Genomic DNA, 11380 nt, shown 5'->3' with positions numbered 1-11380 from the left:
ATCTAACCCTCTAAGTCAATCCCATAGTTTCTTTTGAGCACTTCATGTGGGTCTGAATAAACTGCAGAACTTTACAGGGAAACAAAGAGGAGTGAAGAGATGGCTCCTCCACTAGAGAAATTTGGCATTTTTGCTCATGAATACCTTGAATTAACGAATAAATCCTAAAAAAAAAAGTTATTTTCTGTTGATGGACAAACGGTTAACTTAAACTCAACTCTATCAGGTAACCCTGCCTGCTCTCTCTACACTGAATATTAGAGTCTGGGAATGTTGTTGTCGTCGTTGATGGCTGGCGAGTGTTTAGTGATTCATTTTTTTTTTTAAAGTCACTCCAAACAGATCGTGTTTGTGTTCTTTTTGTTGCCAAGAAGTCAATGACTCAGGGTCCTGTCTGTCCACCAGGGGGTTGCCACCTTGTGGTGGAGCAAACATGATTACAGACAGACCTTGTGTGTTTTGCTGCTGCGGCTGTTTTCAGGGTTGTCTAGCCGGTTGTGTGCCATGGCAGCAGGCAGGGTCTCCATGTCAAGGGCCACAGAGTGGACAGATAGCTTAGCTGCTGGATTTTAAATTTTTTTCGTTGTATCTAGAGACAAACTCAAGAAAATATCATTTGTAAGTGTTACATTTTCTGAAAGAAGATGGATGTTGTCACAATGATCGGCAGTTTGATTCCGGGTCAGCTACATTGTAAACCTGCTTGCGGTGGTGTTTCATTGTCTCTGGGTTTGCTTCTTTTCAGTCTTTATCTGATCGGTGTCCTTTTTTCTGTGATTCCTCGCATTCACCTCGTGCCCTGGAGAAAACTGTTGGACCACAAGTTTGATTAAGCTCACGGCTTATGAGCCTCTCAGATATTCATTCTGTGTATAGAGAGTTGGTTGTAGTTTGGGTAAGAAGACAAGCGGCCATTTGGTTTTTACTTGGATTTAAGATTTTAATGCTGAGTTGAATTTGGTGTCAGCGGAATGCAGACCAAAAATAAACAGAGTCGAGTTAATATTATATTTTAATCTCATGGCAATACAGGTGGATGATGCAGAGAAATAAATCTTTGGTGCTGTTATAATTCTTGTGTTCACATACTGAAGACACTTGCAGAGGAAGCTCAATTGATTTGTGGTTTATTGATGAACAAATAGATAAAACAGTTTGATCTGTTTTCAGCCGATCATGTGATTTTTAAATACCTGAAATACCCGTGGTAATTAGATTACTACTAGTATCCCTCAATAGAAATGCTAACCAGGAATGCAAACGCACTGCTGTAGTCACTCTTAATGTCCACCATCATTAATTGTTATCATGTTATCACCCATATCTATTTCAACAGGAAATGCATTAAGGAAACATTCTTTCTCCTGATATTTTTTTTTATTGTCACTGTTTCTCCTCACTCCCCACTTACTGGGACTTTTCTTCGTTCCTTGGGCCAAATTGGGTCAGTTTTGCAACACAAGGCGGCCGGTTTGCGTCATCGCTCGCAGCGCTTCTGTCACTTTGCACAAGCTAAAAAGCCTAAAGCCAGCTTGTCTGAAGTTCCTCCACATTGGTTGCTTATATCTGAACTGTAGCAGTGAGCGGTTAGGAGTTAACTACTAAGACGGTCACAAAAGATCCCTGAAATATGGAAATTGTGTGTTTGCCTGACTGAACCTGGGTTCTCCAACGTTACGGAGCTTTTAATGAGTTGCAGCTCACTGTTTCTGCTGTTCAGCCGCAACTTTACTGCTTTATTTACTTGCTAGCATTGTTTTATTCGCCTGCAGCAGGCAGCTGGTTTCATCAGAAAAATGTACCCTATTGCTCAGCACCAAACAGTAAGATCCAGTTAGCATGAGTGAACACAGTGGAGCATTTAGCAGCTAAAGAGAGAGAGATATGTCCCTCAGGAGGTGGTAGAGACAAAAGTATTGGACTTGCATTGTTCCATGTGAATGACATGTGGCTCTCATGCATTGCTGTTGCACACAAACTGACCTCAGATCTGATAAGAAGTGAAACATTTCTGTACTGACACAAAACAAAACACTTAACACAACACAGAGCCTTCATTGTCCTCTGGTTTGTAACATTATAACCTCTGTGTGTGGTGTGGTGTTGTGTGTGTTGAAGCGTATTGTTTGTGACTCACAGCGTGGCTGTCGCCTGTTTCTCTCCTGTGCTTTCCTGCCCACCTCTTTTGGCTCCCTCCACCATTTGGTGCGTTCCTTCCAACCCTGGTCGTGGCACAGTTATGAGGAGGCCTCACCCCTCCCTTTGGCCCCTTCCCTTCAGTAACCCTGACGCTGTTTACCCTTGACAATGAGCAAGGACACACTGGCTGGCAGCAGTTGTGTCCCAGAGAGAGAAAACAGGTGTCTGACATCCACATACTCGGCCCTGCCCCCCCCTTTTTTCTTTTTTTTTAAATTCATGTAACCGAGAGCCTCATTTGTCATTTACTTCTCACCTTTACTGTTACTCTACAAAATACATCCATAGTTTGTATAATGAGACCAGTTCTCTTTTATTAGCTCAGACTCTTAAAGCCATGCTTATTTTATGAAGATAATGATAACTGTCAAATTTTAAAAGGTTGAATGTCTATAAAAGAGTAAAGGCAGCTGGTGAACGGTTTTCTAACTTGCAGCTATTGTATTGTTCAACCATGCAAATGACCAGTAATTCCCTCGTGTGAATGCTGAAATCTTTTGCAATCAACCCCTCGAGGCTTTCTGGATTAACTCCCCAGTGTTCCAGTAGTGTTGGTTTCAACAGGTTGGTGTTGGGAAATGAGTACTTTCATCTGAAAAACAAGGCTGGTTACTTATTGTTTAATGTTTGACACAATAATTTGTGGTCTGTTAGTAATCTCAACTTTTTTTTTAGAAGAGCTTTTTTTGATAGCTGGTACAGTTGATGATTGATGGAAGTCTATCCCCCCATTCATTCGAATTAAACCACCACGGCACCGTCGCGCCCTAGCTGAGCTTTGTCGGCTCTGTTCACCATTCAAAATATTTCATGAGGTTAGTGGTAAGGTCATCCAGCCTCTGAGTCTGTGTGCTTGTTTTGTGACCTGGCTGCCTGGCAGCGTCTCTGTGTTTTCATGTGGTAGCAAACAGTCTGGTGTTTTGTTGTCAGGATGACCGCTTTGCATGGCTGCCTGTCTGAAGGTGGCGTTCCCTCATGATCAGATTGGGACTAATGGCAGCTGTAGAGTTGCAGAGAACGAGCTTTTCGCACACAACACATGTGATAGTTAGTTAAAGATTTTAGGGTATAGTTCTCTGCGTATATTTGTTTGTCAACAAAGCTGACCGATGACCTCTGTGTCTCTTCCATCGCAGGGCACAGTGCAGATACAGCCATGGTGAATGGTGATGGGCCTCAGGGCACACGGAGGAGGCAGAATCGAAGCAGGATGGGAACAGCGAGACAGACGGAGGAGAGGAGTCTAACGAACAGAAGTGATTGTGATCCAGGACACGGCTTCACTGTTAAGATCCAGGCACCGGGAACAGAGCCCTTTGACTTGCAGGTAAGGACAGGTGCATCACAAGCAGCAGATCATTGGGATGGTTGACCCCCAGAGTAAAATGCTTCATAATATTAGTTACTGGTTCAGGGCTGTGTTTGTCTGACACGTGGTTACACCGCAGTGTGATCATGAAAATATTCGTAGCCGTACTCACCTACTGTCATCTCCCTTCTCGTTACATCAGGTATCTCCCCAGGAAATGGTACAGGAGATCCATCAGGTGTTGATGGACCGCGAGGACACCTGCCACCGCACTTGCTTCTCCCTGCAGCTGGATGGGAACGTGCTGGACAACTTTGCTGAGCTCAAATCCATCGAGGGCCTGCAGGAGGGCTCACTGCTCAAAGTGGTAGAAGGTGAGATTCGGAGGCTTTTATTCACGCTCGGGTTTGTCTCACCCTCATGGTGCAACATGTTTACAGCCTGTAAAGGTCTTGCTGTTATCACATTACATCGTTTTCAAGCCAGGTATGTAGAGCACTTTTTAGCATTTTAAGAGACATAATCACAGTTCTTGTCCGTGTGAGTAAATGTCTATTAGAGATAAGGGCACAGTTGTGTGTGTTGGTTTCATTTCCTCCTTGTGGTGTGCAGTGAAAATGTCGCTGTGTAAGGTACAACATGACCAACCTGAACCTGAAGTTTCTCAGCATCAGCCAGATAATGTGGCATTGTTAGTGATTGATTTGCCTCCACTACAACCTGGAACTATATCTTGCTTGGTTCTGGCATTAGCTGCTGCCAAAGACTAAAGTGAATTCAATCATAGTTAATTTCAAGTGTCCATTAACTTGATCCTTACTTTTTTAAAATAAATTTTCCTTTGTTTCATTCTCTAGAGCCCTACACAGTGCGCGAGGCCCGATCCATGTGCGTCACATCAGAGACCTGCTGAAAAGTCTGGACCCCTCAACGCCTACAACGGAGTGGACTGCAACTCCCTCTCTTTCCTCAGCATCTTCACGGACGGAGACCTCGGAGGTACGACACTGTGTGAGACATGGCGGGCGGACGCTCAGCTTGCGTCCAGTGCATTTTAATGCGTGACTGTAGCCTTTACCGTGCTTGTTTTTTTTTTTTTTTTATGTGACTGCAGACAGTGGTAAGCGGAAAGAAGAAGGGCAACGAGCTGGAGCAGATTGATTGCACTCCTCCGGAGCACATCCTGCCCGGCAGCAAAGAGCGCCCCCTGGTGCCCTCCAGCCACAGAACAAGGACTGGAAGGTGAGGGCATCGCAGTGTTGGGCCAATTACGAGGAAGCCAAACTCAAACTTAAGAGGTTGAGTAGGAGACTTAATTTTCTAATCCTTTCCTACAGCCTATGCAGGCCTGAAGGTCCTGACATGAGTGGCTGGAACCCCCACCTGAAACCGAAGATGCACGGTGACCTCATGAACGTACATTGTGACTGTGGAGGAGCGCCATGTCAGCCCACTGCCTCTACACGCGGCTCTACCTCAATCAGTCAGTGAACATTCAACTTTGTATCTTGTTACAGCATGTTTTCACGTGCAGTGGACTGCCTTTAAGCTCCATAACATCTGATGCTAGTTTATACACAAAGCACGAATAAAAAAATACAAGAGATGCTACTGAGTCAAAAAAATGAAACAAAACAGACATGTACAAGTGCACTTTCTTTAAATGGAGGATGTGAAGCATCGATAGAGATCCATGAACAAGTAGCAGTTGATTAATAGTACTAGCACAATCCTAATTTTAGATCAGTTTTGAATGCCAGTGAGGATTAGCAGTCAGATTAATGAGGTCTATGGATTATGTTGGAAAGTAGAAGTGGGAAGAGATGCTGGCGGTGTTCGGAGAAGAGTTATCTTTCTGTTCTAACAACTTGATCACGACCATTTAAGTCCCCTCGTGGTTTTTCTGTCTATGGTTTCTAGTTGCGTCTGTTGGACTACAGGGAAAATGACTTCCTATCCAGCCAATATTAGTTAATATTAAGGTTTTCTCTGCAGTTAATAAACAACTTCTGCCCCCCCCCTCCCCTTTTCAGTGATAAATAGCTACAATAATATTGTCTAATATTTGCTTGTGTGTGTTTATAAATATTCAGATCTACTACCTACACCTCAACCCAAGCCAGCCAATCCCAGTTTCCTGAGCCATTCATTGGTGGAGCTGCTGAGCCAGATCAGCCCTCGCTCAGAAGAACTTCACTGCCCTGCAAAAGAAAAGTAAAAAACCTCTCTCTCTGCAGTTTACACCATTATTCCTCCTGCCAACAGTTTGGCATCCGTCATACTGAATGACTTTATTGTTTCTGAGCAATTCAAAGTAATACTCATCCTGAATCCACAACCTCGTACTAACTCACGCTGTACAAAGGTTTCTCTTTTTACTATTATGTTTCCCTTTGAAGTGCTTCCTATCTGTGATCATGCTAAAGTTTCAGTCATTCGTTCATTAACTTTATTTAACCAGGTGAGAGCACCTTGTCTTCGACAGTCAAGATCTGGCGAGGATGCCGGACGCCAAAGTCCTAAAGCACAATAAAAAATGAAAAGTGACCACACAGGTGATGTTTACCGGTGTTTCTTCTGCAGGGTCCAGAGACACCCGTTCGAGAGGATAGCCACGCCTTTCCAGGTGTACAGCTGGACAGCTCCACAGGTAGACCACGCCATGGACTGTTGTCGAGCTGAGGACCTACACCTCCCGCCTGTGTATGAGGAGCACATACCTGGACAGGTACCACAGCTGAATACAGCAGACACAGCAGGCAGATAAATAATGTAAAGTCTCTCCTGTATTCATGTTTGTTTTCTTCTGATATGTCTTCAGACCAGAGATTGGAAGAGGAGCTGCAGACCACCAGAGACTGCCCCGGAAGAACCTGCCCGAACGCCGCTGAGGGAGAGGGCCATATTCAAGGTACTGCCTTCTGGTCTTTGTGTCCCATTGTGTGAATCAATTATAGCGACTTTAGATCAGATAATACAAATATTTTTTTTCTTTCTTATAATCTGCAGGTCCACAGGGACTTTGCCGCAGCTGCCACTCGAGGCGCCATGGCAGTCATCGATGGAAACGTTATGGCCATCAATCCCGGCGAGGAGACGCGCATGCAGAGTTTCATCTGGAACAACATCTTCTTTAGCCTGGGCTTCGATGTGCGGGATCACTATCGTGAGCTGGGCGGGAGATGCCGTGCCCATGCGCGCCCACTAATGACTTGAACGAGTACGGGCTTACGGTGCGGTGGATGTGGAGGGTCTGTACACGCTTGGGACAGTAAGTGGTGGACTACAGGGCTACCGTGTCACCGCCCAGTCCATCATCCCAGGACCTGGGAGCGTGAGCAGGAGCAGAGCGTCATCTACGCGCTCCATTGACTTCGGAAAGACGGTTGGTCTCACAACAAATACCTGGAGCTGCTGGAGAAGACCAGCAGGCCACTTAAGGTCAGTAACCCTAGGTTCATCTCAACTTTATACTATTTATAAAGTATTGTATATTTATGGTGTGTTTCAGGTCCTTTTGTTTGTTCATTTCCCATATAATGGCTGTTAATCAGAGGTCCAGAGGCACAACGTGCTGAACGAGAAAAACGAGGCCGTGGAGCTGTGCTCTTCGTCGAGTGTAAAGTATCATCGGAAATGATGGCGCCACTATATTCTGGACCTCTCGCACCTCCCTCCTGACTCAACTTCCTGCCTGTGGACGGAGAGGAGTTGCCTCCAGAGAGCCAGCGTCACGGCTTCCCTCGTCAGCACCGCCACCGCCTGGCTTGTCTACGCCAAGAGCTCATCGAGGCCTTTGTTGAGCACAGGTAGGTGTCGGGTGCGCTCATGCCATTCCTTTTTAATCGGGAGTTTTCTACAGTGTTTAACTGTTTATGTCCCGCCAGACGCAACAATTACAGATTTTGATGGTACATTACAGTCGGAGGAAGAAAAATCCCAATTTTATGATTATTATGCATTAATTTATGTCAACACTGTGGCTGTATAAGATCACATGAACATTTTGTGTTTTTGTTTTTTGGACATTTTAGTTCAAGTGAAAGCGTCACAGCCTTCAGGTGATTATGTCTCATTTCGGTGAGCGTTAAATGTCTAAAATATGCAATGCTCCTTCTGTTTACGTTGCACTGAAAGCCCAACTCTTAACTTAGCACCACTTGACTGTGAGTGACAGAAATAGTAGCTGAACCTTTACCGTGATGTTTTAAATGTTCACCATAGATGATTACTACAATGGCATTGAATGTGGACTGGTGAGAGACACCTAGCCAGGAGAGAAATAGTGCCAGGGTGTGAGTGATTGCTGGGATTAACCAGGTCACCGTTCACATCAGGGGGGAATTAAGCACCTTAAAACACCTAAAAGTGACTCTCACCTCTTTATGGCTGTTCTGCCATATGCTCTCTGCAACTCTGCACAGACTCAGCCTTTTGTATCAGGCATGCTTAGTAAGGCTGCAGCTAATAATCATTTAAAAATATGACTAAATTTATTGATCATAAACCATGAAATGCCCATCATCATGCCTGTTTTTATTGATCATAAACCATGAAATGCCCATCATCATGCCTGTTTTTTTGTCTCTTTTTGACTAAACATATCAAGTTTATCATCACATAAGATGAAGAAAAGCAGCAAATACTGCAGAGATTATGCAGCATTTCAATCATTTATTCTAATATAGATGTTAAATATTGTTCTGTATAAAACATATGAATTAATTCATTGATCATAAGCCATGAAATGCCCATCATCATACCCCCTTTTTTTTGGTCTGACCAACACTTAAAGACTAAACATATCAGGTTTATCATCACATAAGACAAAGAAAAGCAGCAAATACTGCAGGTTTATCATCACATAAGACAAAGAAAAGCAGCAAATACTGCAGAAATTATGTAGCATTTCAATCATTTATTCTAATATAGATGTTAAATATTGTTCTCTCCGAAAGATATGAATTAATTCATTGATCATAAGCCATGAAATGCCCATCATCATACCCCCCTTTTTTTGGTCTGACCAACACTTAAAGACTAAACATAAAGTTTATCATCACATAAAACAAAGAAAAGCAGCAAATACTGCAGAGATCATGCAGCATTTCAATCATTTATTCTAATATAGATGTTAAATATTGTTGCTGTCAATGCATTAACAACTTGTTTCAGTACCTCACTGATCCATGTGGGCTTCTGGGATCATTTAAAACCAGCAGATTTAACATGCAATCAGCACATCCTCACCCCCTGACAGGTAAAGCAGTTAGAGACACTGTCTCCTCCTTCCTCCTGCATGTGTCTCACACACACAGAGACAGACAGACAGGCTGCAGCAGCAGCAGCACTGACTTTTAGGTGCTCTCTATAAAAAAAAGTTGTGCAACGTCAACTTGACCCGGCTCTGACTGTCTCCGGGTCTTGTGTGCGCGCCTCAGCCAAACACTTCTTCTTCTTCTTTAATCTCGCAGTATACTCACCGGCTAACGCGTCTGTTCGTGTATTATTAGCGTAACCTTCACTCTCTCTCACTCTCTCTCACTCTCTCACTCTCTGTGCACCATCATGACTTTTTTCTCTCCTTACGACAGACAAGCTTCCGCTTCCCGGTCGAGCCGGGACACTCGATCTAATCTTCCGCGGCGGGGGGGGAGAAAGACGGGGAGGCGGGTTAAGAGTGTTAGCGACCACCGCTGGTCACTGCATCCATCTCTCAAAGAGTCTTTTTAATTATTTTTAAAAACACATAAAACGAGCTGACACACATTTATCGCATATATATCGCTTAAATAACAGCACGTCACATGTATGACCCCCCCTCTGTCTGCGTCCGTGTGAGCCGCTCCACTGAAGGTGACCTTCAGTTCATTCATGACATGCTGTTACCGAACATGTGCGTCAGACACGGTTAGCACAACACAACCCCAACGCGCCTGTGTTTAAATAAATAAAACACCGTTTCATCTGGTGATGGACGCCTGTTTTCAGTGTCCATGCTCCGGCTTTTTTTTTAGGAGGGGGTGCATGACATGAGACGCCGCCGGTGGCAGGAGCTCACTAGCCGGCGAGCTAACTAGCTGCATACATAGCATGCCGGCTGTTTGGGTTAGCATCACCTGCTTGCAGTGTGACCCATGCATGTAGAAACTGAAGCCCTTGCCCCTTCATTAACACCACATAGCTCATCAGCAGATGATGTGGACCCTCTAAACTTGCTACCAAGGAGATGTTAGGGAGGAGGATGAGGAGGGTTAAACCCACCACCACCACTACAATCAACCAACCTTGGCTCTGAGGACTTTCCAGTCACATAGCAAAGCATGGACCTAAATGTCACCTGATTTTAGTGGATGCCATGCAGATAAAAACACCCAAATAAATAAACCAGCTGGGGATGTTGCTGCTGCTGCATCTGTGAAGGTGTGATCGGTGTATTTATAACGCATGTCAGGTGTTATGACAGAGCAGTCAGTGTTGGTGCAGAGTCCTCACCACAGCCGCAGGACTCCTTCAGACTTGTCTTGCTGGTTTCTCTGCCGTCCTGGGCTCCATCCCCGGCTTCATCCGCAAGATCAACCGGATTACAGTTAGGCACCGACGCCGGGATGTCATCTGTCTTGCTCACCATGGTCGGCAGTCAGTGTGGCACAACACAAATCCCCCAGCAGCGTCGCGTCAATATGCGAGAGTCTGTGAAAGAAATACAAAAACCCAAAATCTGCTGCTGCTGCTCTCTCGGCTAACGCTGGCTACATGCGAAGGGTACAAGCTTACAAAAACAAGTCTACCGAGGAAGGACAGTGCTGTACATGGTGGGGATCACACGTGGTTTTCTCCTCCCCTCCTCTTGACCTCTTTGCCTTTGCGTTGCACTTCCCCACCCACTACGCGTGGCGCTACGGAAAGCCACCTGCGACAAATGGGTTCTTTCTTTCTTTTTTCTTTTTTTTGTGCAAAATCCTCTGATGTTTTATTGTGTGTTTTTTGCACCTGAAATCTGCACTGGATGATGACATGTGAATAAAGGCAGCGTGGAAAGATGAAATATCACAAGATCGTTGCCACAAACTGATTGTTTTATTGACTTTTCTGATACTTTCCAAATGATGGGTACAATCACCCCTGTGCTCTTTGTACTAACTAGCCATGTGTTTGCTGATTTCATCAGTCAGGAAATCCTCTTCAAGAGATTACTCACCTTAATGTATCTAAATTTTCTAAAGTAGTCCAACAACTTTAATGCCCATGAGATATTTACAAATACAGGTTATGTGTATCTAGTGAAAGTAGGCTGTTGTATGTGGATGGTTGTATTGGGTGTGTGTTTAAAATGTAAACAGTGTGTAATGATAATAAACAGATATTTGACTACTTTCAACACTCACCTCGTTTCACTTTGTTTGAGGCAGCACCAATATGTTTTAACATTATGAAATGTCAAATATGATGATGAGTCTTTAAACTCTTATTTGTAACTCTGTGTCCTCCCTCGACCTCTGTCAGCTGAGGGAGCACAGTTAAAGCAATCCTGTGTTTTGTAATGAGTCGACTGAGAGAAAGCTGCAGGACAAACTTATCTCAGATACAGTAATCTGATCAAGTATCTGTCAGTACAATTACTTTTCATAAGAATACTTATTTAATAATCATGGTAACCATTCATACATACATTATCCATAACCTATCCATGGGGCTGGAGCCAATCCCAGCTGCCATGGCGAACATGAGCTGAGGTTCAAACCAGTAACTTTCTTGCTCTGAGGCGACAGTGCTAATAATTGTTTTACATGTGTAGTACTTTTCATATGCAACAGTCTGATCTCCTTCTGGCAGATTGTTCCAAACTGTAGAGACCCTGACAACAAAGTC

At 44.2% G+C, this 11380-nt stretch overlaps 1 protein-coding gene and 1 long non-coding RNA gene across 6 annotated transcripts in view; one reads left to right on the top strand and one right to left on the bottom strand.

The window, feature by feature from the left end:
- The window catches only part of cluha (clustered mitochondria (cluA/CLU1) homolog a), a 26569-nt gene extending 15765 nt beyond the window's left edge, over window positions 1-10804 (bottom strand). Inside the window, exons 1-2 of one of the 5 annotated variants that reach the window (XM_027280199.1) lie at window positions 10286-10804; window positions 10004-10201 (exon numbers count right to left, since the gene is read on the bottom strand). In XM_027280199.1, coding sequence (XP_027136000.1) covers window positions 10004-10139 — 136 coding nt within the window. In that variant the 5' untranslated portion in view covers window positions 10140-10201; window positions 10286-10804. Of the gene's footprint in view, window positions 1-8991; window positions 9090-10003 lie in introns of those variants that run through there. The other 4 variants (XM_019276377.2, XM_019276376.2, XM_019276378.2 and 1 more) reach the window with 4 other exon arrangements.
- On the top strand, window positions 3476-4495 carry LOC113746025 (uncharacterized). The gene is made up of 3 exons (XR_003462576.1): window positions 3476-3526; window positions 3711-3882; window positions 4366-4495. It is a non-coding gene; the product is annotated as an uncharacterized LOC113746025 (long non-coding RNA).
- Window positions 10805-11380: the final 576 nt, after the last annotated feature.

The sequence above is a fragment of the Larimichthys crocea genome, chromosome VII (assembly GCF_000972845.2).
Source record: "Larimichthys crocea isolate SSNF chromosome VII, L_crocea_2.0, whole genome shotgun sequence".
NCBI classification, from domain to species: domain Eukaryota; kingdom Metazoa; phylum Chordata; class Actinopteri; family Sciaenidae; genus Larimichthys; species Larimichthys crocea.
Note: the sequence above shows the minus strand (reverse complement) of the source record. Positions and strands in the feature narration are given on the sequence as shown.